The 26,296-nt window shown below is 47.4% G+C and overlaps 1 protein-coding gene across 1 annotated transcript in view; it reads left to right on the forward strand.

The window, feature by feature from the left end:
- iqgap3 (IQ motif containing GTPase activating protein 3) overlaps positions 1-26,296 on the forward strand; it is a 108,484-nt gene that overhangs the window by 14,683 nt on the left and 67,505 nt on the right. Inside the window, exons 8-19 of the mRNA XM_067976073.1 lie at positions 2,690-2,877; positions 4,381-4,468; positions 5,815-5,978; positions 9,111-9,198; positions 10,967-11,130; positions 18,118-18,278; positions 20,017-20,129; positions 20,687-20,850; positions 20,938-21,028; positions 22,733-22,900; positions 23,261-23,403; positions 24,818-24,988. Of these exons, the coding sequence (XP_067832174.1) occupies positions 2,690-2,877; positions 4,381-4,468; positions 5,815-5,978; positions 9,111-9,198; positions 10,967-11,130; positions 18,118-18,278; positions 20,017-20,129; positions 20,687-20,850; positions 20,938-21,028; positions 22,733-22,900; positions 23,261-23,403; positions 24,818-24,988 (1,703 nt within the window). The remainder of the gene's footprint in view (positions 1-2,689; positions 2,878-4,380; positions 4,469-5,814; positions 5,979-9,110; positions 9,199-10,966; positions 11,131-18,117; positions 18,279-20,016; positions 20,130-20,686; positions 20,851-20,937; positions 21,029-22,732; positions 22,901-23,260; positions 23,404-24,817; positions 24,989-26,296) is intronic.

The following is a 26,296-nucleotide window of genomic DNA, read 5'->3' on the forward strand; positions in this document are numbered from 1 at the left end:
ACAGGCATGAAGGGCAGAATGGCCTCCTTCTGTGCTGTATGTTTCTATGTATAAATTTATTTTTATTTATTCTTGCGATCTGGCCGTCGCTGGCAAGAATGGCATTTATTTACCCCATCCCTAGTTGCCCTTTGAGAAGGTGGCGGTGGGCCCTTTTGAACCGCTATAGCTCTTTGTAGTAGGTTTGATACAACTGTGTGGCTTGCTAGGGCACTTAAGAGAGCAGTTAAGAGTCAACTACATTGGTGTGGGACTGGAGTCACGTATAGGCCCAGACCGGGTAAGGACGGCAGGTTTCCCTCCCTAAAGGACATTAGCGAACCAGTTGGGTTTTTACGTCAATCCGACAGCTTCACGGTCACTTTTACTGAGACCAAATTTCCAGATTCTTTAAAACTGAATTCAGATTCTCAAAACTGCCACGTTCTCTGGATTATCAGTCCAGTAATTTTCAGAATATCAATTTCTTGTTTGTACCTGCAAGAAGCCCTGTGTGTCCCAGAGTGGGCTCCGTTGGTTACAGTGAACTCTGTACTCCGGCAGGCGCTTTACACTGTGTGCTGCCGGACGGGTAATTTCTCAGGACGTGACTGGCCGCGGCCGTTGTATTGGATGGAGCCACTCTGGGCAGCAAAGTGCTCCTTCCTGCCAAAGGTGGAATTGAAGCAGTGTAGACGCTGACACCTGGACATGGCTGTTACAGTTTAAAAATATGTATTTTTTTAAAATGACGAATAGTGGTGAACTATTGAAGGCAAAGAGCTTCGAGGCTCTTCTGCAATGAACCTCTGTTTTTCTTTACATGCAGAATTTATCTCATACTTTGAGAGTGTTATGCATGTGTACCATGAACACGGACTGGTTGGGCTGAAAGGCCTGTTTCTGTGTCGTACTGTTTATGTATTTCTATATTTGACTAGGTTTACCTTCTCCGTCTTGCGTGCTAATTCCCTGTCTCAGACTGTACTGAAACTTGGTTATTTTACAAAATGCACCAGTGGCACCTACTGATGATGAGCAGTTACTGCACTGCCCAGTGCCATTCTCATTTTCCCCTAGCTGGGCTGTGCCTCAAGGAGCAAGAGTTTAAGTCACAGTTGTTACTATTCTGTTGTTTTCTTCCTTAAGGCTGGTCTTGCACTACAACTAGCGCAGTACAAAGCGGTTTTTAGAAGCATCAACATTGAAGCCTCGCTCCAGAATCACGTCCGATCCTGACTCCGGCTTTCCACTGCATCGCCTCAAAGCAAAACCACGCCGTACCACATTACAGTTATAGTGCAAAAGCAGCCTTAAAGAACATTTACAGAACTACCACATCAGCATCCAAGGGAAATAACAGCACTTCAGACTAACGCTACTGTTGTACTGTAAATACAGCCTTAAGAGGTTGTAACTGACCAAGATTGTTCCTACAAATTAAAAATTTGTACAGGCCTGAGTGTGGCTGATGCACTGTAATGGGATTGTAGCCTGGGGGCAACCATTGATCTTGGAGTCTGATATTTATTTTACACAGCGGGCTTGTTGCAAATAACTAAAGCTATTTTCGCCTCCTTTGTGACATTAGTGGCTCATAATAGATGGGTTCTCATTGATCCCAGTTAGGGCGATAGTTGTACTATTTACCTACACCATGGGAGCTCACCAGCTAGTTCTGGTTTTCTCCCTTCCTTTCCTGAAGGCCTGGCGCAATGCCTTGATTTTAAAGGTGCTATATAAATGCAAGTTGTTGTTCATTCCTGTTGGGTTACAGTTCCACGGAGCTTGTTCAAGTCATCGTTTTTTTTTGTGCATGAGCCTTAGACGGCAAGTGTTGGCAGGCTACGCGAATGTGGGCCGTATTGCAGCCAAACTCCATCCTGCGCATATTTTCCACTGAATAACTCGCACCAAGTCCCGTTCACCCATCACCCCTGTGCTCACTGACCTACATTGGCTCCTGGTTTGGCAACGCCTTGATTTAAAAAAATTCTCATCCTTGAGTTCAAATCCCTCCATGGCCTTGATCCCCCTCCCCCCGCCCCCATTGCTATAACCTCCTCCAGCTGTACAACCCTCCGAGATCTCTGCATTCCTCCTACTCTGGCCTCTTGCGCATCCCCGATTTCCATCGCCTTACCATTGGCGGCCGTGCCTTCAGCCACCTATACCCCTAATCTCTGGAATTCCCTCCCTCAACCTCTCCGCCTCTCTCCTCCTTTTCAGATGCTCCTTAAAGCCTACCTCTTTGACCAAGCATTTGGTCTCCTCTCCTGATATCTCCTCCTTTGGATGGGTGTCAGTTTTTGTTTGATTTACGCTCCTGTGAAGCGCCTCGGGATGTTTTGCTACGTTAAAGGCGCTATATAAATGCACGTTGTTGTAGATTGGAAACCTTCAATGTTTTCTATTCTCCTGCCTGGCCCAGGGATGCTGAAGCTAACCGTGCCACTTCTACCACACATTGACTGAGATCAACTAACTGAGCACAGCCCTGGAGATTGCAGCATTGACACAAGACACCATGGCTTGTGTGGCTCAGTTTCACACTGGAAGCACCAACCGGGCCTGGGTGCGGGGTGGAAAGGCCAGTCTTAAGTGTTTTTACAAAATAAGCCAACCAGTTCAGCAGTAAGCTGAATGTGGTTTGAGCCAGTTGGTTATCTAGAGTTGATTGAACCCCTTCTTTTAATTTCTCCACTTGCAGTGCACGCCGCAGTGATCGCTATTAACGAGGCTATCGAGCGAGGGCTTGCAGAGCAGACCATACTGGCACTACACAATCCAAATGCCATGCTGGTGAATCTCATCGACCGCCTTGCCCTGGTTTACCAGGAAATGCTTTCCCAAGCTAAAAGCGCGAAGGCGTCCAATGCCAGAAACCGAGTAGCTGTTGTAAGTGGTATTTCTGTTTACTTCCTTCTGATACCTTTTGGGTCTTCACGCGCTGTTCTCCAGCCTAGAGGGCAGGCAGGAGTCCTCCTTCATTTCACATCTTCTGTTACTGCCGTTCTGTGACCTGTCACTAGAAAGTGCAGGAAAGAGTGATCAACCTGTTTCCCAGGAAATGTTCCTGATTTGGCCGACACACCTCCCTCTGACTGCAGGGATACATGAGGAACTGGCTATTGTGGTGATGGTTTAACTGAATCATTTATCCACACTGACAAAATCTGAACCAGCTGGACCCCCTCCCATCCTGCCCGGTGTGTTATTGCATCGGTACTGTATATTCATTTGTGTTGAATTGATATGATTCAATAAAGTACAGTGGTATATCAGCTAGGCTCAGTGGAAGGCTTCTCTCCTCTGGAGCCGAAGGTTGCCCGCGCTCTTTCTCTTTTTTGCGCGCGGTTTTGGTTCAAGCCCCACTTGACCCCCATAATCTAGGCTGACATTCCAGTACTGCGCTGAAGGAGTGCTGCATTGTCAGAGGTGCTGACTAAACTGGTGGTTCATTTGGATGTTAGAGATCCCATAGCACTATAAGAGGAGCAGGAAGCTCAGGTCAACATTCTTCCCTCAACCAAGCACCACCTAAAGAAAGACTCATTCATCTCGGTGGGATGATGCTGCTTCAGAATGGCTGCTGTGATTGCCTATATAACAGTTCCAAAAATGATTCATTGTGTGGAGGGCTTTGAGACATTTTGATGTGATATGCTGCTATATTAATTCTGGGCACCACACTTTAGGAAGGATGTCAAGGCCTTGGAATGGGTGCAGAGGAGATTTACCAGAATGGTACCAGGGATGAGGGACTTCAGTTATGCGGAGAGATTGGAGAAGCTGGGATTGTTCTTCTTAGAGCAGAGAAGGTTAAGGGGAGACCCAATAGAGGTGCTCAAAATCATGAGGGGTTTTGATCGAGTGAGTAGGGGGAAACTGTTTCCTGTGGCCTGTGGGTCAGTAACCAGACGTCATAGATTTAAAATAATCGGCAAAAGAAAGAGGAAACAAGGAGAAATGTTTTCACTCAGAGGGTTGTTAAGATCTGGAAGGGTGGTGGGAGCAGATTCTTTCGGAACTTTCAATAGGTAATTGGACATGTCCTTGAAGAGGGCTAATTTGCAGGGTTATGGGAAAAAAGCTGGGCTGTGAGACTAAATGGAACAGCTCTTTCAAAAGAGCTGGCACAGGCACGATGGGCCGAATGGCCTCCTTCTATGCTGTAAGTTTCGAGGGTTCTATATAAAACTAATGCACGATGAGTTAGGCAAATTATTAGCCTGCCACTTTCATTCTTCCTTTCCACCCCCCGCCACCTTTTGCTCTCCGATGCATGGGTTTTATACGTACTTATGCATTTTGTTCAGGTAATACCATGTGGATCCGAGATTTGCCTGAGGTCAGAGCAAAGCACTCTGTGACTGATTCAGCTGTTTGTTTATTCTGCAGTATAACCCAGATCTCTCCGAAGGGAAGGACGTGTATGAGGAACTCTTGACTCAAGCTGAAATTCAGGGCAACATCAATAAAGTCAATGGTAAGAATGGAGTATGAAGGTCCACCTTTCCCGTCTTGGTGCTTTAACGGTGCAGGTTGAGCCTCGAGCTTGCTGTAGGTTGGAAACATAATCAACTTGAAATAACGGGTAATTTTAACCTACTTCGCTAGGCGGGAATCCCGTGGGATCGGGTGGAAGGCCCCTCGAGCCTGTATCAATATAAGATCATGGCTGATCTTCAACCTCAACTCCACTTTCCTGCCCGATCCCCATATCCCTTGATTTCCCTAAAGACCGAGCATCCACAGCCCTCTGGGACAGAGAATTCCAAAGATTCACCACCCTCTTGAGTTTTTTTTTATTCGTTCATGGGATGTGAGCGTCGCTGGCGAGGCCGGCATTTATTGCCCATCCCTAATTGCCCTTGAGAAGGTGGTGGTGAGCCGCCTTCTCGAACCGCTGCAGTCCGTGTGGTGAAGGTTCTCCCACAGTGCTGTTAGGAAGGGAGTTCCAGGATTTTGACCCAGCGACGACGAAGGAACGGCCGATATATTTCCAGGTCGGGATGGTGTGTGACTTGGAGGGGAACGTGCAGGTGGTGTTGTTCCCATGTGCCTGCTGCTCTTGTCCTTCTAGGTGGTAGAGGTCGCGGGTTTGGGAGGTGCTGTCGAAGAAGCCTTGGCGAGTTGCTGCAGTGCATCCTGTGGAGTGAAGAAATTCCTCCTCATCTCAGTCCTAAATGGCCAACCCCTTATCCTGAGACTATGCCCCCTAGTTCTAGACTCTCCAGCCAGGGGAAATAACCTCTCAAGCCCCTGTCAAGCCCCCTCAGAATCTTATATGTTTCAATGAGATCACCTCTCATTCTTCTAAGTTAAAATCGGCCCCTATAAGTTTGACAGAACTACAAATTCTAAAACAAGGGGTACAGACTCGATCTCAGACGAGGGAAGGTGAGTGGACAGTTTGTATTAACTATTTTACACAGAAGGCGGAGAATGTGTACAACAAGCTGGCTAGTGGAGACTGATGATCTTAGCAAATTCAAGAGGGAACTTGGCAGAGAAAATGTTTGAGGGATTTGAGAGGTGAGGGTAAATTCGGGGCTCCCAGGGGAGCCATGCTGAAACTGAGTGCAAGTCAGAGAATCAGCACTGCAATAAATACCCTGTATTGGTAAGTTAAATACTACCTGTGTTTCCCCTAACCTAGATATAGTATGGGCCTACTTGTCTCTTACTTCAGGACTTAGTCCCTTTTTTGTCACCTTAATAATCATCATCTTCCCAAACATGATACTCTGGCTCTCTCCTTGTGTATTGATTGTGTTTAATTGGACTAACTTCTGCTCCAACTCCTGTAATACGTGGCTTTCCCTCTCTCAGTGCACGCTGCTCTGGAATATGTGGACGAGGCATTGGAGAAGACAGACACACAGGCTCTGTACTCGGCTCTGCAGAGTGTGGCTTTGGGCCTGCGTGAGGTTAACCGGGAGAACACTGATTGGTATATGGAGCAGCTCATTGTTGACCGAGAGCAGAAAGCACTGGTATGAGACGTCGCATTTTAATCTTCGTGTGTGTGTGTGTGTGTGTATTTTTTTTCTTCATGTGTTTGGTACTTTAAACAGTGGAATGGAATACTTTTTTGCCTTTTTTACCCAGTCTCAGCCTTCAGTGCTCCCACAGAAATACATACAAGTTACAACACAGAAATAGGCCATTCAGCCCAATCAGTCCATGTCCTTGTTTACCAATTGAATGAGCATATGCACTGTGTAACAACCTCATTACAGGCATGAAGATTTTCATTGTCCAACCTCAATGCTGCTCACCTCATCCGCCCTAAATCAGCTCTGCACATTCTGCAGGCCAGAAGTAGAGCTGATGAATCAAGTAGCCATTCGCAAGAACCACAAAATGTTGGATTTGCTGATCACAGAACTAGGCAAGTTGAGCAATTTATATAGTACACTGCATTTCTCCCACCTACCAACACCTGTTATCTCCTCAGAGAATTATAGAATCTCACAGCACAGAAGGAGGTCATTTGGCCCATCGCGCCTATGCTGGCTCTTTGAAAGAGCTATCCATTTACTCACACTCCCCCCGTGCTCTTTCCCCATAGCCCTGCACATTTTCCCCCTTCAAGTATTTATCCAGTTCCCTTTTGAAAGTTACTATTGAATCTGCATCTACCACCCTTTCAGGCAGCGCATTCCAGATCATAACAACTTGCTGAATAAAAATATTTCTCATCTCTCCCTGGCTCTTTTGCCAATTATCTTAAACCCATGCCCTCTGGTTGCTGACCCTCCTACCACTGGAAAAAAATTCTGCTTATCTACTCTGCCAAAACTCCTCATAATTTTGAACACCTCTCTTAAATCTCCCAAGTGGGTACAAATCTGCTCTAAGGAGAACTGCAGCTAAGGATGATTGTCCCTTTTGAAATCCACGCTCACTACTTCAATTTTCTCTTTATTTAGATACTTGGTAATTTCACCCTTAATTTAAGCATGAAATTTTCCCTGCCATAGACATGAAGCTAACTGGCCTATAATTACCTGGATTAGCTCTGTCCCCCTTTCTCAGTATGGGTGCTAAATTGACTACTCTCCAGTCCTCTGGCACACATCCACACTCAGTAGAAACCTGAAATATAATCTCCAGGGTCTCTGCAATTTCCTCTCTCAACTCCCTCAGGATCCTAGGATATATCCCATCAGGTTCTGGTGCTCTGCCTTCCTTCAGCCTAACTAACTTATCTTTTAAAAAAAAAAATTCCTTTTATCTGTCATGATATCACTCATCTCGCTCTGTCGTTTCAGGATTCACATCCTCTCCGATATCCTTCGCTGAAGTAAAGACCCATGCAAAGTTCTTATTAAATACCCCCACCATTCTTTGATCATCATCTACAAATTGATAATCCTCTCCTCTCTGTGGTCCCACCTCGCTTTTAACAGATCTAGCTTTAGTAATATTGTTGTTCCTGTTCCTATTGCTGATTTTAGTATTTTTTCCCTTCATACTGTCTCTTACCTTTGCTTGGGTTAGCTGCAGGGTAAAGCTGCCCCATCCTTTGCATCACCTTTGGAAAAAGTACCCCTACTTCTACTCTAGCGTGACATTTGCCCCCACACTTAATGCAGCGGTGCAGTGTCTTAATGTCAGTTTGGCTCATTTGGTAGCACTCTTTCCTCCTAGTCAGAAGGATAAGAACCTGAGTACACAGGTCAGGATTATCTAACGTGGGGCTCTGAGCCTGACAATCGAACCCCCAGAACTGGCAATTTCAACTTTGTTGGTGCGTTTTCTCTGAGTTGCTCTTTTAATTCTCTACCTCGCTTTCACTGAACAGCAGCAGCACCCTATCAGCGAGCCAACCGTATAACGGTACAGTAGTGTAGTGGTTATGTTACTGGACCAGTAATCCAGAGGCCTGGACTAATAATCCAGATTAACATGAATTCAATTCCCAACGTGGCAGTTTGAGAATTTGAATTCAGTTTTTTTTTTAAAAAACAAATCTGGAAATAAAAAGCTGGTCTCAGTAAAAGTGACCGTGAAGCTGTTGGATTGTCGTAAAAAACCTAACTGGTTCACTAATGTCCTTTTAAGGAAGGAAACCTGCCGTCCTCACCCGGCCTGGGCCTATATGTGACTCCACTCCTACACCAACATGGTTGACTCTTAAGTGGCCTAGCAAGCCACTTAGTTACTTTCTAAGCGCAACTTGGGCTGGGCAATAAATGCTGGCCTTTCCGGTGACGTCCACATCCCACGAATGAATAAATAAAACCAAACCCAGGCTTCTTTTGCTGCACTAGCTCATATTTGTTTTGCAGGGTTTTTTTTACCCAAAAAAAGCCCTTTTTTGCTGATGGTTTTCATTGCTGTTGGAGTATAATGTGAGGTTTTTCACTTTGGTAGGAAGAATAGCAAAGCAGAATATTTTTTAAATGGTGAGAAATTATTACATGTTGGTGTTCAGAGAGATCTGGATGTCCTCGTACAAGAAACACAAAGTTAGCATGCAGGTACAGCAACCAATTAGGAAGGCAAATGGTATGTTGGCCATTATTGCAAAGGGAGTTGGAGTACAAGAGTAAGGAAGTCTTGCTACAATTGTACAGGGCTTTGGTGAGACCTCATGTGGAGTAATGTGTACAGTTTTGGTCTCCTTATCTAAGGAAGGATATACTTGCCGTGCAACGAAGGTTCACTAGATTGATTCCTGGTATGAACGATTGGGTAAAATGAGTTTAGAAGAATGAGAGGTAATCTCAATGAAACATATAAGATTATGAGAGGGTTTGACAGGGTAGATGCTGAGAGGATGTTTCCCCTGACTGGAGAGTCTAGAACTAGGGGGCATAGTCTCAGGATAAGAGGTCGGCCATTTAGCTCCGAGATGAGGAGAAATTTCTTCACTGAGGGTTGTGTATCTTTGGAATTCTCTACCCCAGAGGGCTGTGGATGCTCAGTCATTGAGTACATTCAAGGCTGAGATGGATAGATTTTTGGACTCTGGGGGAATCAAGGGATATGGGGATCGGGCGGGAAAGTGGAGTTGAGGTCGAAGATCATCTATGATCTTATTGAATGGCGGAGCAGCTCGAGGGGATGTATGGCCTATTCCTGCTCCTATTTCTTATGTTCTTATGTTTTGTCCTCAGGAGTTGGGGATGATGGATCCGCTAGAGAAGGAGGAGCTCCAGGCTGGTGTTGATGCAGCCAATGAAAATGCCAACGTACATCTGTGCAGTGAGTAGGAACTTTGCTAGATGACCAAAGACCAAGATCTGTCTAGTTCGTCTTCTACCATCCTGGTAGTCGCATGATATGACCACGGCGTTAGCTGTGGCTCAGTGGGTAGCACTTTTGTCTCTGATTCAGAAGGTCGTGGGCTCAAGACCTACTCCAGAGACTTGAGCACAAAATCCCAGTGCCAGTGCTGAGGGAGCGCTGCACTGTCGGAGGTGCCGTTTTTTTTGGATGAGACATTAAACCCAGACCCCGTCTGCCCCTTCAGGTGGACGTAAAAGATCCCTTGACACTATTTCGAAGAGGAGCAGGAGGCGTTCTCCCCGGTGTCCTCACCAATATTCATCCCTCAACCAACATCGCTCCAAAACAGATGATCTGGTCAGTTATCTCATTGCTGTTTGTGGGATCTTGCTGTGCGCAAATTGGCTGCCACGTTTCTTACATAACAACAGCGACTGCACTTCAAAAAGTACCCCATTGGCTGTGAAGCGCTTTGGGACGTCCTGAGATTGTGAAAGGCGCGACAGAAATGCAAGTCATTTTCTTTTTCTTTTTTTAATCGTAGCAATCAATGAGTCTACAACAGACCCAGACATGAGGCGAGGAAAACCTCCAGTGGTGGAGAGCTTTCGGAACCATAGGCCCAAAGACACCCGTTCCTCATGCTACATGTCTCAAATTACTCATATACTGTGTCCCAAGATGTTGTTTTCTGAAAGCAATCTATCTAATTTGCATTTGAATGAATCCATGCAAACTGCTTCCACCGTCTCCCTCGGGAGTCTGGTCCATAGTTTGACCACTCGCTCACTGAAATATTGTTTAGGCAGATTAGTTTTGAATTTACCCTCCTTCAAGCACAGGCCGTGTCCTCGTGTTCTACTGTTCTGGACAAGGTGAAACAGCTCGTCATGGTCTAAGGAAGAAAGAACTCCCCTGCTCTTCCTCCATTAGTGGCCGTGGGATCTTTTACATCCACCTGAGGGAAGACGGGGCCCCAGCTTAACGTTTCATCTGAAAAACACACTACCTTGTCAGTAGTGTGCTGACATCTGCTAGTCACATGCAGACTAGGTGAAAACCTGCCATTTAAAAGTAGATTCACTTTTGAAGTAACATTTATGCAATTTTAAGAAAAATGATCGGCTTCTCCTGTGGTTCGCCAAGTTTACCCAGTGACGAGCTGACCCGTGCAAATCAGGAAAGTCCCAGGTTTAATCCCGGCCTGTGATGAGATGACTGAACTTGGGCGCTACCAGGGAAGGAGAGCTGCACTTTGCCTCAGCGCCCCTGTGTTATGGAGGGGGAAACCGGCCAGGGTTCCTGCTCTTGATCATTGTCCCCCCGGATTGGTGGACGTTGGACGAGTGCAGGGTCTGGCTCAGCTGTGATGCCTTCCATAGCTGACTGTCCTGCCGACGCTCACTATCTAGGCTCTCTCACTGCCAGTGGCCACCTGGTTGAAAGATCAGAGATCCGTCAGCATCTATTGGGACTGTAGCCCAGCATAACAGTCCTCAGTGACTCATTCTACAGGTGGATCCCTCTGACCTGCCATCTTAATCCTAAATTGCTAAATTTGAACTTGTGCCTCCTAGTATTTGAACCCATCAACACAGAGAACAATTTACTCTGCATTGAAAGAAACCAAACCCAACTTCCTTAGCCTTTTCTCATTGCGTCCTAGACCAGTGTAGACTCAATATCTGCTTGTCCTTCCCAGCCCTGATTTATTGCCTGACCGTTTTAACCCGTCTGTGTGCAGTGATGCAGGCCGTGGCACGGATCAATGCGGCTGTGCGCCAGGGGGTCCCTGGTGAGACGGTGAAGGAACTGATGGACTCCAGTGCCAAGCTTCCAGACGTCTATGGGTTTGCAGCCGGGCTCTACCAGAGGGAGCTGGCTATCCTACAACAGCAGAAACCGCAGGTGAGTGACTTCAGCCTTGCAGTCAGCAGCGGCAATCACCAGTTCCCATTTAATTGTCACTGAACTTAGGAACAATCGTATTTGTGAGTCTTAAGCTCATTCCATTCTTCCTTTTAAAATTTCTTTAAAGGTTTTTTTTCCCTCCAATTTCTCCACTCCGCTCCTGACTCAGGAGTACAAAAGCAAGGAAGTTATGCTAAACCTTTATAAATCACAAGTTAGACCCCAGCTGGAGTATTGTGTGCAATTCTGGGCACTGCACTTTAGGAAGGACGTCAAGGCCTTGGAGAGGGTGCAGAGGAGATTTACTAGAATGGCACCAGGGATGAGGGACTTCAGAAAAATTTGCCAGGCTATGAGGAAAAAAGCATGCACGATGGGCTGAATGGCCTCCTTCTTTATTCTGTGATTCAATCCCATGGGCACTTAACATCCCTCCAACATCTTGTCCACATGTCCTCCCTGCGTGAATCCGAATATTGACTGTCCGCTGGCAATTCAACTGTGAAAACGTTGTGACTGTGCCCTGTTCAGCCCACACCTGACGTCCAGATGTGCGCACTTTACAGCAAGGGGTCATCGGTTGCCGATCCAATCTAATTATATCGGAAGTTGGCCAGTGCTGTAGGAATTGTACCCAATATGCTTCATAGTCTCTATTGGGGGGGATGGGGATTGTTGTGAATTTAAAATTTTAAAATGCCTCGCTGTCTAAAGAAGTTTATAAAAACATCTTGGATGTTGGTACCGCTGACAAGACTGGCATTTATTGCCCATCCCCAGTTGCCCCTTGAGAAGGTGGTGGTGAGCCGCCGCCTTGAACCGCTGCAGTCCCGTGTGGTGAAGGTTCTCCCGCAGTGCTGTTAGGTCGGGAGTTCCAGGATTGTGACCCAGCGACGATGAAGGAACGGCCGAAATATTTCCAAGTCGGGATGGTGCATAACTTGGAGGGGAACGTGCAGTTGGTGTTGTTCCCATGCACCCGCTGCCCTTGTCCTTCTAGGTGGTAGAGGTGGTGGGATTAGGAGGTGCTGTCGAAGAATCCTTGGAGAGTTGCTGCAGTGCATCCTATGGGTAGTTCACACTGCAGTCACGGTGCGCTGGTGGTAGAGACAGTGAACACTACTGGGACCAGTGTTCAATGATTAACCTTTTTTTTTAAACCTTGTCTGCATGACACAAGTGAAGTCATAATGCTGCGGTCTCTGGAGTGGAGGAAGTGGGTTTACCGCTCCTTGTTGTGTGGTCAACACTTCTGCTGTGTGGGTGGGGGGTGAACGGAACTGTTGGCTGCTGGTTATGTTGTTTAGTTGATGCCTCTGCTGATTGGAAGGCCAGCAGTGTTTTAAGAACAACAACAACTTGTATTTATGTAACGCCTTTAACGTAGTAAATCCTCCCAAGACGCTTCACAGGAGCGTAATTTGACACTGAGCCACATAAGGAGATATTAGGACAGGTGACCCGAAGCTTGGTCAAAGAGGGAGGTTTTAAGGAGCATCTTAAAGGAGGAGAGAGAGGCGGAGAGGTTTAGGGGGGGAATTCCAGAGCTTAGGGCCCAGGCAGCTGAAGGCACGGCCGCCAATGGTGGTTTGAAGGAAATGGGGGATGGACAAGAGGCCAGAATTGGAGGAGTGCAGAGATCTGAGGGTTGTAGGGCTGGAGGAGGTTACAGAGATAGGGAGGGGGCGAGGACCACAGAGGGATTTGAAAACAAGGATTAGAATTTTAAAACAGTCAACAGTTGGGTAATTAGCCTGTAGTTTTATTATGTTTTCTTATGATCCATACAAACCAGATGGTCCAACGTACCTGGTGTCTGCTGCGTTGATTGATCCCTGCTGTGGTATTCCAGGGAAGGGGAGACGTCGGTCAGGATGTCTGCTCCGGGCAGTTTTCCGACGATCTGTGTTGGGCGCAGACAGGATCGGATGTTCCCCGTCTCGCTCAAGTAGCCCTCGGGCTGCGTAATCCAGGTCCAATGCAGATTCATAAGGGCAGCTTTCTAAAGATCCCATGGCACTATTTCAAAGAAGAGCAGGGAGTTCTCCCTCAACCAACATCACTAAAGACAGATTATCTGGTCATTATCACATTGCTGTTTGTGGGATCTTGCCTTGTACAAATTTGCTGCTGCGTTTTCTACATTGCAACAGTGACGACACTTCAAAAAAGTACTTCATAGGCTGTAAAGTGCTTTGGGATGTCGTGAAAGGTGCTATAGAAATGCAAGTTTTTCTTTAAACTTGTCTAAACAAACTGCCCTGAGCTTGAGGTCGCCTCACTGTTGTGAATAGTGGCTGTTTGCAGATCGGCGAGGCAGCTGTCCCTCGGGTTTGCTGGCACGCACAAGTATTTACGCCCAGTTGTGTACCTGTTGATGTCAGTGACGTTTTTAACCCTTGAGTTGGCAGTCTTTTCAAATGGCCTGCGGAAAGCTGCAAGAGTAAGCTGGTGGGCAATCCTGCTTTCACCTCCAACCTCTCCCCTTGTCGTAACCTTTCTTATCTGTTTATCAATACTATTGTAATTATTGCTGCTCGTAATATTCCCTCCTTGTTCTTTTTTAGTTGCAAATGCACGCTCCTCCTCCCTGCATCCTCAGTGTTGAAATTGAGACTCATCTACCACCCAGCCCTCTGCCATTTACCACGGAGTAGGATAAGGGCAGCAACGTCTAGAAACGCCATTACCTCCAAGTTATATGCATAGAAAATAGGAGCAGGAGTAGGCCATTCGGCCCTTCGAGCCTGCTCCCCCATTCAATATAATCATGGCTGATCCTCTATCTCAATACCATATTCCCGCTCTCTCCTCATACCCGTTGATGCCTTTTGTGCCTAGAAAACTATCTAGCTCCTTCTTAAATATATTCAGTGACTTGGCCTCCACAGCCTTCTGTGGTAGAGAATTCCACAGGTTCACCACCCTCTGAGTGAAGAAATTTCTCCTCATCTCAGTCCTAAATGTCCTATCCCTGTATCCTGAGACTGTGACCCCCTCGTTCTGGACTCCTCAGCCAGGGGAAACATCCTCCCTGCATCCAGTCTGTCGAGCCCTGTCAGAATTTTATACATTTCAATGAGATCCCCTCTCATTCTACTAAACTCAAGTGAATACAGGCCGAGTCGACCCAATCTCTCCTCATACGACAGTCCTGCCATCCCAGGAATCAGTCTGGTGAACCTTTGCTGCACTCCCTCTATGGCAAGTATATTCTTTCTTAAATAAGGAGACCAAAACTGCACAGGTGTGGTCTCACCAAGGCCCTGTATAACTGCAGTAAGACATCCTTGCTCCTGTACTCAAATCCTCTTGTAATGAAGGCCAACATACCATTTGCCTTCCTAACTGCTTGCTGCACCTGCATGTTTGTTTTCAGTGACTGGTGTACAAGGATACCCAGGTCCCTTTGTACATCAACATTTCCCAATCTATCACCATTTAAATAATACTCTGCCTTTCTGTTTTTCCTTCCAAAGTGGATAACTTCACATTTATCCACATTATACTGCATCTGCCATGTATTTGCCCACTCACTCAACTTGTCTAAATCTCCTTGAAGCCTCTTTGCATCCTCCTCACAACTCATGATCCCACCTAGTTTTGTGTCGTCAGCAAACTTGGAAATATTACATTTGGTTCCCTCATCCAAATCATATACTGTGAATAGCTGGGGCCCAAGCACTGATCCCTGCGGTACCCCACTAGTCACCGCCTGCCACCCCGAAAAAGACCCATTTATTCCTACTATCTGTTTCCTGTCTGTTAATCAATTTTCATTCCATGCCAGTAAATTACCCCCAATCCCATGTGCTTTAATTTTACACACTGACCACTTGTGTGGGACTTTATCAAAGGCCTTCTGAAAATCCAAATAAACCACATTCACTGCTTCTCCCTTATCTATTCTACCAGTTACATCCTCAAAAAACTCCAGTAGGTTTGTCAAACATGATTTCCCTTTCATAAATCCATGTTGACTTTGTCTAATCCTGTTGATATTTTCTAAGTGTCCTGTTATCACATCCTTTATAATAGACTCTAGCATTTTCCATGCTACTGATGTTCGGCTAACCGGTTTATAGTTCCCTGTTTTTTCTCTCCCTCCTTTTTTAAATAGTGGGGTTACATTTGCCACCCTTCAATCTGCAGGAACTGTTCCATAATCTATAGAATTTTGGAAGATGACAACTAGTGCATCCACTATTTCCATGGCTACCTTTTTAGTACTCTGGGATACAGATTATCGGACTCTGGGGATTTATCAGCTTTCAGCCCCATTAATTTCTCCAGCACTTTTTTTTTACTAATGCTAATTTCCTTTAATTCCTCCTCACTAGACCATTGGTTCCCTAGTATTTCTGGGAAGTTATTTGTGTCTTCTTCCGTGAAGACCGAACCAAAGTATTTGTTTAATTGCTCTGCCATTTCCTTGTTCCCCATTATAATACAGAGATTATTACCTTTGTGATTTTGCTTTTTAATTTAGTCCCTAGCTGCTCAATCTCTCTCAGCAGAACCTTTTTCTTAGTCCTGTCTATGTCGTTGGTACCTACGTGGACCATGACAACTGGATCCTCCCCCTCCCACTCCAAGTTTCTCTCCAGCCCAGAGGAGATGTCCTTAACCCTGGCAACATAGCCTTCGGGTCTCATGCTCCTGGCTGCAGAGAACAGAGTCTATCCCCATAACTATACTGTCGCCTACTGCACCACCTTCCTTTTTGCTCCTCCCACTTGAACAGCTTCCTGTACCACTGTGCCGTGGTCAGTTTGCTCGTCCTCCCCGCAGTCCCCTGCACTTGTCCACAAGGGTTGCAAGAACCTTTAGATCTATTGGACAAGCGCAGGGACTGAGGCTCCTGCAGTACTACCCCCTGGATCCCCGTACCTGCCTCACTCGCAGTCACACCCTTCTGTCCCTGACCACGTGTCAATTCTAAAGTATTTAATCTAAGGGGTGTGGCTGCCGCCTGGAGCAAAAGGTCCAGGTAGCTTTCTCTCTCCCTGATGTCTCGCAATATCCACAGCTTGGATTCCAGCTCCTCAACTCGGAGCCGAAGTTCCTCGAGCCCCAGACACTTACCGCAGATGTACTCGCCCTGGACAAAAATGTCCGCAAGCTCCCACATATTGCAGCAGCAACACATCTCCTGTTCTCCCGTTATTGTATTTATTTAATTAATTAGTTTAGTGTTAATCAAATTATTTACCTCATTTAATTTATTAAATTAAGTTTAGTTTTTAAAACTTAGTTATATGCTATGTTAACTTAAAACTTAGCCCACAGTCACTACAAATCACGTACCTTCCTCACCTGTGACATTACACTGCAGTTTTCTCTTGTTGCAGGTCTGCTGCTGCTCAGGTCCACCGCCGCTCTGTGGAAAAAATTAGGAAAAGCAAGGCAAAGCAAAGGAACGCCTCCTTCCCCCACTTCACCGAACTCCCACACTTACCAAACTCTCAAGTTATTCACCCTTGGAAACATATGGCCATTCCTTCACTGTCCCTGCGTCAAAATCCTGGAATTCCTTACCTAACAATGTTGTGGGAGCACCATCACCACATGGACTGCAGTTGGGCCAAGGAGATGGCCCACTCGCCCCTGCTCAGGGCAACTAAGGGTGGGTAATAAATACGGCCTTGCCAGTGCCACCGAGAACAAATCAAAAAGAAAACTCCGTCTCTAACTTGCTGTTTTTAAAAAAAAAAAAATTGCCTTCTCACCAATTTTCTCCCCTCGCTTCCTCTCTTGAAGGTGTTTATACATAGAATCTACAACACTGGTCTCTGCCGGTGTTTATACTCCACGCGAGTCTCCTCCTGCTCTAATTACCACTTCCCACACTGCTCCTCGTATCCCTCTTTCTTTCTCCCTCATGTGAGCATCATGTGTCAATGCTATCTGCTTCAACTACTTCATGTGACTGAGTTCCACTTTCTCACCACTCTCTGTAAAGAAATTCCTCTTTATTTGTTATGCTCCCTTATTCTGGACTAATCAACAAGTAGAAACAGTTTCCCCATGTCCATCCTATCAACCCCTTCATAATTTTAAAGACCTCTATCAGGTCTCCCCTTAATCTTCCCCTTTCCCAAATAAAAAAGCTCCAGACTGCTCAATCTTTCCAGATAGCTGTATCCTCTCAATTCCGGTAATAACATTGTATATCTTTTCTGCACTTTCCCCAGTGCTTCAATCTTTTTGTAGTGTGGGGACCAGAACTGCGCACAGTACTCCAAGTGTGGTCTGACTGAGGTTCTTAGATGGCAAACGTCAGCAGACTATTTGACTGCAGGGGGACACCTCAGTCAGGCTGGATCTTGTCCTCGCCCTTTACACATGTACACTTTCCAGCAGAGCTCACTAAACAGTGATCAGAAACGGGAGCCCTGGTCTATCTCTCCCTTACCCAGGAAGATTTTCATCCCACTAATATAGCCCGACTCAAACTTCAATCCTAGACGTGATTTTTGGTTAGCATCAATGTCTATTTAGCAACTTCCTGTGACTTGGGTGAGTGGGATCATGCTCATGGTACTCTTGCCTTTCTCATTATGCAAGGAAGTTACGCTAAACCCTTATAAATCACTGGTTAGGCCACACTGGTACCAAAGATGAGGGACTTCAGTTATGTGGAGAGACTGGAGAAGCTGGGATTGTTCTCCTTAGAGCAGAGAAGGTTAAGGGAAGATTTAATGGGTTCAAAATTATGAAGGGCTTTGATAAAGTAAATAAGGAGAAACTGTATTTACACAGCGAGTTGTCATGATTTGAAAGGGTGTTGGAAGCAGATTCAGTGGTAACTTTCAAAAGGGGATTCGATATATACTTGAAACGGAAATATTTGCAGGGAAAGAGCAGGGGAGTGGAACTAATTGTATAGCTCTTGCAAAGGGCCAGCACATGTACGATGGGCTGACTGGCCTCCTTTTGTGTTGTATGGTTCTATGATTATTGTGCTCCACTTCCTTTGTGCAGGGGGAGTTGTCCCAAGAGGAGCTGTATGTTGCTGTGGAGATGCTGTCGGCTGTGGCGTTGATAGATCGAGCCCTGGAAGCAGGGGATGCCAGTGCCTTCTGGAGGAACCTGATCAGCCCGGCTACAGGACTGGCGGATGTAAAGGATGAGAGTGCGCAGCGGTAAGCACAGCACTCACCCACTGGAGTGAGGCGTTCGTACTCCGGGACTGGTTACATCTGGACATTAACAGCCTGGGGCTCATTTATTTTGGAAAGAGAAGGCTAAGGGGTGACCTGATAGAGTTCTTTTAAAATTATGATAAGGTTTGATAGGATAGACATAGAGATGATGATTCCACTTGGAAACTAGGGGCCATCAATATAAGAGAGTCACTAATAAATCCAATAAGGAATTCAGGAGAAACTTCTTTACCCAGAGGGTGGTGAGAATGTGGAACTCGCTCCCACATGGATTGAGGCGAATAACACAAATGGATTTAAGGGGAAGCTAGATAAACACATGAGGGAGAAAGGAATAGAAGGATAGGGGGAGATGAAGAGGGGTGGGAGGAGGCTCGTGTCGATGATAAACACCGGCATGGACCAGTTGGCCAGAATGTGCTGTACATTCTATACAATGGGCATTATTGTTTCCTCTCCCACCTCCATGGGCACCAGCCATCCTCTGCTACTTAGTCGTTAAGGTATGCGAACTATCAATGAAGCAGGTGTGTGCTTTTTATGCATGTTATTTCCTTTTCAAGTCAGGCTTACTGTACCATCTTAGTACCTGAGCCTATTAAGGAAGGGTCTGTACCCGATACACCTTGTCTGCCTGACCTGAGTGTGTCCCAGCAATTTCTGTGGAAAAGTAACATTCTATCAGTTTTGCACCCTTCCCCGTTACATTAAATGGGGGAACGGGGCTTAAAATACAACTTCTAAGATACAAAGCTTTTTTGTTCGGCTAAAGCTGTATCCTGGCATCGCCATAACCTTTTATCTGGGGAGAATGTGATTGTCGGCTGTGTCCTCACAAGGTGCACAGAGCCCCCAACCCCCAGCAATAGTTGGTACTGCTGCCCAGAAGGATGGTCAAGACCAGGGCGCTGGGCTTGTTTAAAGCCTCTTTTAAGGTAGCCAGGTGTTGCTGCTGTTGTGCAAGTCCCGTGTAGCAGGAACCAACGACACGAGCGCAAGATAAAGGTTAAGAAATGGCTAAACTGTAATGATTGTTACTCTGGAAGGCGTAGATAGGCAGACAGTGGAGCAGAATATATCCTCCATCTTACGATCCTCCCTGTGCCCATCTCCCCGCCTACCCTGTGAGTCATTCAGTCAATGGCTGCATACAGATGGGCTCCAGCGTGACGATGTGTTCTTGCGGTGTCTGCCGTTGCTCAGTGGGTAGCACTCTCGCCTCTGAGTCAGAAGGTCACTGGTTCAAGTCCCACTCCAGAGACTTGAGCCCCAAATCTAGGACGACACTCCCACTGTCGGAGGTGCCGTCTTTCGGATGAGACGTTAAACCGAGACCCTGCCTGCCCTCTCAGATGACCCAGCTCCCAATCGAGTCCCTCTTGGAGGCCAGAACCCCGAGATTCCCATAGCTGAAGGGAAGGAATCTGGCTCCACGAGTTTAGTTTTAAGTGGAGACCGGAGGGCAGCTGACGAAACGCGCAGTGCTGTGTGCCCTCCAGAGTTTAGTTCCTTTATATCACAGGGTGCCATCTGCAGCACGGGGGGAGGAGGGAAGAGGTAGATGTTTAGTCAGGATGCTCCGGCCATCAGGAATGGGGGGGCAGGCTTGATGGTCCAGCTGGTCTCTTCCTGCCCGTCAATTTTTTATGTTTGTAAATAGTAACTTAAAGATGGGCTTCTTCGGACTTGTGACGTTTCAGCACCCTCTCATTCACAGGTACTTCGATGAACTGGTGCGACAGAAGCAACAGGCCCACGGGACGCTGTCCTGGAACGATCTGCAAATGTGTGTGCACGATGTGAACTCTGCTGTGGGAGAGGAGCACGACCGTGAGTGTTGACTTGGGCCCGATTGCAATTCAGGAACTGCGGTGAAACCTGTCAGTGTGGGACCCTCAGTTCGGTATCTGAAGGAGTCATTTGGAGAATTGGGGATAGCGATTAGTTTTAAGTGTTTCCCTGGACCCTACTGAAAGTTTTTACATAGAATTTTACAGCACAGAAACAGGCCATTCGACCCAACTGGTCTATGCCGGTGTTTATGCTCCACACGAGCCTCCTCCATCTCCCCCTATCAGCATATCCTTCTATTCCTTTCTCCCTCATGTGTTTATCGAGCTTCCCCTTCAATGCATCTATGTTATTCGCCTCAACCACTCCATGTGGTAGCAAGATCCACATTCTCTCCACTCTGAGTAAAAAAGTTTCTCCTGAATTCCCGATTGGATTTATTAGTGACTATCTTATATTTATGGCCCCTAGTTTTGGGCTCCCCCCACAAGTGGAAACATCTTCTCTACGTCTACCCTATCATAATCTTAAAGACTTCTATCGGGTCTCATTAAAGAACTCTATTGAGTCACAAGTTCTGTGCGCTGTTTCTGCAGAAATCCTTGCCATTGGTTTAATAAACGAAGCACTGGACCGCAGCGATCCCGAGAGAACTATAGCCGCCCTCCTCATGCCATCCGCAGGGCTGGCCCACCTGGACTTCCCGGCAGCGAAGCGTTACCACGACGTATTGGCAGCGGCAAAGAGGCACAAAGCAAAGGTACGAGGCAGAAACGTAAAAGTCTATAATCCCCTTTCCGCACCTGAGGATCGGTTGACAGTGGAGGTTTTTTTCCCCCCGCTCCAGGTCACACGGGATGAGGCAGCAGTACTCTGGTTAGAGGAAATTCAGGAGGGAATTTACAAATCCAATCAGGACAGTCAGATGGCCAGAAAAAGTGAGTCGTTCAGTTAATGGCTGCATGCAGGTGGGCTCGGTTGTGGCAACGTGTTCTTACGGTGACTCAGTGGGCAGCACTCTCTCGCCTCTGAGTCAGAAGGTTCAAGTCCCACTCCAGAGACTTGAGCTCATAATCTAGGCTGACACTCTGAGGGAGTGCTGCGCTGTCGGAGGTGTCCTTTTTCGGATGAGACGTTAAACCGAGGCCCCGTCTGCCGTCTCAGGTGGACGTAAAAGATCCCATGGCCCCTATTGGAAGAGGAGCAGGGGAGTTCTCCCCAGTGTCCTGGCCAATATTTATCCCTCAACTAACACCCAAAACAACTTATCTGGTTATTATCACATTGCTGTTTGAGGGACCTTGCTGTGTGCAAATTGGCTGCCGCGTTCCCCTACATTACAACTGTGACTACATTTCAAAAAGTACTTCATTGTCTGTAAAGCGCTTTGGGGTCGAGAAAGTCGCTATATAAATGCAAGTCTTTCTTTACTGCGGTATTCCCCGTCAAAGTGCACTGTCCCTGATGGCTTAGTGGATGAATGCGTTTCCCGGTGTGGTACTGAGCCGCACAGACCAGGAGCGTCTCAGACTTACTCTTCTAAAAAGTACCCAGACCAACACCTAAAGTGCTTTAAGCTGCAGGGCTACGGACCGAGTGCTGGAAGGTGGGATTAGAATGGGCACCTGGTTGTTCTTCGAGCCGGCGCGGACACGATGGGCCGAATGGCCCCCTTCTGTGCTCTATCTTTTCTATGGTTCTATTGATACCTGGTTTGTGCTGCGATAGCTGATCTCAACCACGGTGCTGTAGTTAATAGCCGCAGCACCCCTGGGCTAGGGAGGTGAATCATCGAGTGGGCCGATCAGCATCCGGTGACCTCTGTACTTGTGTGGACATCGGTGGAAGAGGGGAAAACAAGAGGGGGTAGTAGGAAGGAAAATTACTAGCTTCTGTTTGCACGAAACAAGAGCATGCCAGAGGCTGGGTATTCTGCGGCGAGTGACTCACCTCCTGACTCCCCAAAGCCTTTCCACCATCTACAAGGCACAAGTCAGGAGTGTGATGGAATGCTCTCCACTTGCCTGGATGAGTGCAGCTCCAACAACACTCAAGAAGCTCAACACCATCCAAGATAAAGCAGCCCGCTTGATTGGCACCCCATCCACCACCCTAAACATTCATTCCCTTCACCACCGGCGCACCGTGGCTGCAGTGTGTACCATCCACAGGATGCACTGCAGCAACTCGCCAAGGCTTCTTCGACAGCACCTCCCAAACCCGTGACCTCTACCACCTAGAAGGACAAGAGCAGCAGGCACGTGGGAACAACACCACCTGCATGTTCCCCTCCAAGTCACACACCATTCCGACTTATATCGCTGTTCCTTCATCGTCGCTGTTGTTACTGTCTGTGCCCCGATTTTTCAGATCTCCTTGGGGCCGGGTGCCCAGGGAGCAGTTGAGCTATTTGGTAGAAGGCTGGAGAAAGTGGTTCAGTGAGGACTTGACAATTCTCTACCAGTTGAGAAACTTGCAGCTCATCATGAGGGGGGTTGGGGGTATTTAGGACCGGGCAGCAGAGCCGGGACAGTACAAGAGGTGTAAATATGAGAGAGAGCATGTGACCGCTTCACTTGTAATTTTAGGTGACTGCAGATTATATAAACATCTCCTGGTCTGTGTTCACTTTTTGTTTTCAGTGTCCCTGGGGATAGCAGCCATCAACCAGGCAATCAAGGAGGGCACAGCCCCCCAAACTCTGCGGGTTCTGCGCTCGCCAGGCGTGGCTCTATGCAGTGTCATTCCGGAATGCGCCTCTGCCTACCAGTCTGAGCTGGCCAAGTTGATGCGAGTTAAAGTAGAGATGGGTAAGTCAGTACCTCTGAGGTGAGGCAAACACTGCTTCTTAAAAAAAAAAAGACAGACAGACGGACACACGGGCACAGACGGACACATGCAGACAGACGCTCAGGCACGCACGGACAGACAGACATGCACGCGCATTAAATAGTAACTTTCAAAAGGGAATTGGATAAATACGTAAAAAGGAAAAATTTGCAGGACTTTGGGGAAAGAGCAGGGGGTGGGGAGTGGGACCAATGAGATAACTCTTTCAAAGAGCCGGCACAGGCACGATGGGATGAATGGCCTCCTCCTGTGTTGTATGATTCTAACATCTGGACTGCAGAGGGCAAGGAAAGTCTCTCTTTATTGTTTTCATTCTTTAGGAGACAATCGGAGCCCTTGGGTGAAGCACAAGCTGAAGGACGGATCAATGTACCACTTCAACCTGCAGACACTAGAGGGAAGCTGGGAGCGTCCCAAAGGGTTTGTGCAGAGCTCCACACAGCTCAGCAGGGATCAAATTCAGGTACGGTGCTGTTGTCCTTGCTGTGACCCACTCAGCAGCTCTGTTTCCAAAAGGTGACTGGGAATGGTTTATCAGAACGAGTAAAGGATATAACTAGAAATTAAGTATCAGCGCAGGGAAAACATTTCTTAGCGCGGGGCTTTGGTGCTCGAGGAGTTAGTGCGCACAGGTGCTGGGTGTAAGGACACCGGGTGCTCGAGGAGTTAGTGCGCACAGGTGCTGGGTGTAAGGACACCGGGTGCTCGAGGAGTTAGTGCGCACAGGTGCTGGGTGTAAGGACACCGGGTGCTCGAGGAGTTAGTGCGCACAGGTGCTGGGTGTAAGGACACCGGGTGCTCGAGGAGTTAGTGCGCACAGGTGCTGTGTGTAAGGACACCGGGTGCTCGAGGAGTTAGTGCGCACAGGTGCTGGGTGTAAGGACACCGGGTGCTCGAGGAGTTAGTGCGCACAGGTGCTGGGTGTAAGGACACCGGGTGCTCGAGGAGTTAGTGCGCACAGGTGCTGTGTGTAAGGACACCGGGTGCTCGAGGAGTTAGTGCGCACAGGTGCTGGGTGTAAGGACACCGGGTGCTCGAGGAGTTAGTGCGCACAGGTGCTGGGTGTAAGGACACCGGGTGCTCGAGGAGTTAGTGCGCACAGGTGCTGGGTGTAAGAAGGAGCAGAGAGATTTAGAGGTCCAAGAACTGAAATCACTAAAAGCTAGTGGACAGGTACAAAAAATAATAAGGCTAATGGAATGTTGACCTTTATCTGGAGGGCTGGAATACAAAGGGGTGGAAGATATGTTAATTATATGAAGCTCTCGTCAGACCCCATCTGGAGATACTGTGTTCAGTTCTGGGCCTCGCACCTCAGGAAGGATATATTGCTCTTGGAGGGAATGGAGTGCAGATTCACCAGAATGATGCTGGGGCTAAAAGGGTTAAATTACGAGGACAGGTTGCATAGACTAGGCTTGTATTCCCTCGAGTATAGATGATTAAAGGATTTGACCGGGTCGATAGAGAGAAACTATTCCCTCTGTTGGGGGGAATCCAGAACAAGGGGGCATAACCTTAAAATTAGAGCCAGGCCGTTCAGGGGTGATGTCAGAGTAGTGGAGATCTGGAACCCTCTCCCTCAAAAAGCTGTTGAGGCCGGGGGTCAATTGAAAATTTCAAGACTGAGATTGTTAGATTTTTGTTGGCGAAGGGTATTTCGGGGATACAGAACCAAGGTGGGCAAATGGAGTTAAGATACAGATCAGGCATGATCTAATTGAATGGCTCGAGGGGCTGAATGGCCTCCTCCTGTGTAGAAAACTACTTTTAGCGGGAGTGGGCCAGTGGTGCCGATCATGCTACAGGGAATGCGTGGTGTGTCGATGAATGTAGTCGGGCACTGACGTTTGATTCCTTTTTATTCCCCCTTTCAGACCACTGTCGCTGGAGTGACAGCTGTTTACAATCGAGAGAGACTGTGGCAGGCCAACGAGGGCATGATCACAAGGCTTCAGGCCCAGATGAGGGGTTATATCGTCCGAAAGGAGCTGTGTGTTCGCAAACACTTCCTCCAGAAACAACTGCCAGCCATCGTTAAGATCCAGGTACAGTGTGTCTGATTTTTCTTCCCCCACCCCAGATTGAATTCTCAATCTGCGCTGAGTCAGCTGATCTCAGTGGGTGCAGCAATGCAAGAGGTAACTCTGAGCTAGTCACACACCATGAGTTTTCATTTGAATGGCTCCAAGGTGTCAGCCGTGGCTCAATGGGTCGTAATCTCACCTCTGAGTCAGGAGGTTGTGGGTTCAAGTCTCACTCCAGAGGCGTGAGCCCATAATCTAGGCCAACACGGAGGGAGTGCTGCACTGTCGAAGGTGCCGTCTTTTGGATGAGACGTTAAACTAAGGCCCTGTCTGCCCCTCTCAGGTGGACGTAAAAGATCCCACGGCCACTATTGGAAGAGGAGCAGGGGGGAGTTCTCCCCGGTGTCCCGGCCAATATCAACCAACATCACTAAAGCAGATGATTGCTGTTGGAGGGACCTTGCTGCGCCCAATTTGGCTGCTGCATTTCTTACATTGACAGTGACTACACTTCAAAAATACTTAGTTAACTGTGTAGAGCTTTGGGACGCCCTGAGACCATGAAAGGCACTGTATAAGTGCAAGTCTTTCTTTCTAAAAACAGTGTGACAACAGACCTAGAGATGTTCATGAGGCTTTGCATTATTGCTTACAAGTTGCCTTTAAATTGCTTAGTGGGTAGCACTCTCTCCTCTGGGTCAAAAGGTTGTGGGTTTGAAACCCACGTCAGGAGCTTGAGCACGTAATCTAGGCTGTTGCTCCAGTGCAGTTGTTTGAGGTGCACCCTTTGAATGACTCAGAGGCGAGAGTACTACCACTGAGCCACGGCTGACAGAGGTAGCAGAAGCTTTAAAAATAGTAACAGGCTGTAGATGGTAGAGTGGGTCAGCACGCTGTCTGTTCACACCGGTGACCTGGCTTTGAATCCAGCCCACACTGATGGATTTCCTGACTGCTAACTGACGAGTTTGAGGAGTCTGGATCCCTGTGTGTATGGATCCATTGTGCATATAATTCATCACAAGTTGTCAGATTGGCCCTCTGACTCAGAGGCCATTTGAATGTCTGGTGTGAGAGGTGGAACTGTCATAACGGAGAGCACCTTCCAATGGAAATGGTTTTCTCTGGTTGTACTGTAAATGAATTCAGGAAGATGTCCTCTTTTTCATATTTTTTGGGATGTGTGCGTCACTGGCCAGGCCGGCATTTATTGCCCATCCCTAATTGCCCTTGAGAAGGTGGTGGTGAGCCGCCGCCTTGAACTGCTGCAGTCCGTGTGGTGACGGTTCTGCCACAGTGCTGTTAGGTCGGGAGTTCCAGGATTTTGAC

This window comes from Heptranchias perlo, chromosome 44, assembly GCF_035084215.1.
Source record: "Heptranchias perlo isolate sHepPer1 chromosome 44, sHepPer1.hap1, whole genome shotgun sequence".
Classification (NCBI taxonomy): Eukaryota; Metazoa; Chordata; class Chondrichthyes; order Hexanchiformes; family Hexanchidae; genus Heptranchias; species Heptranchias perlo.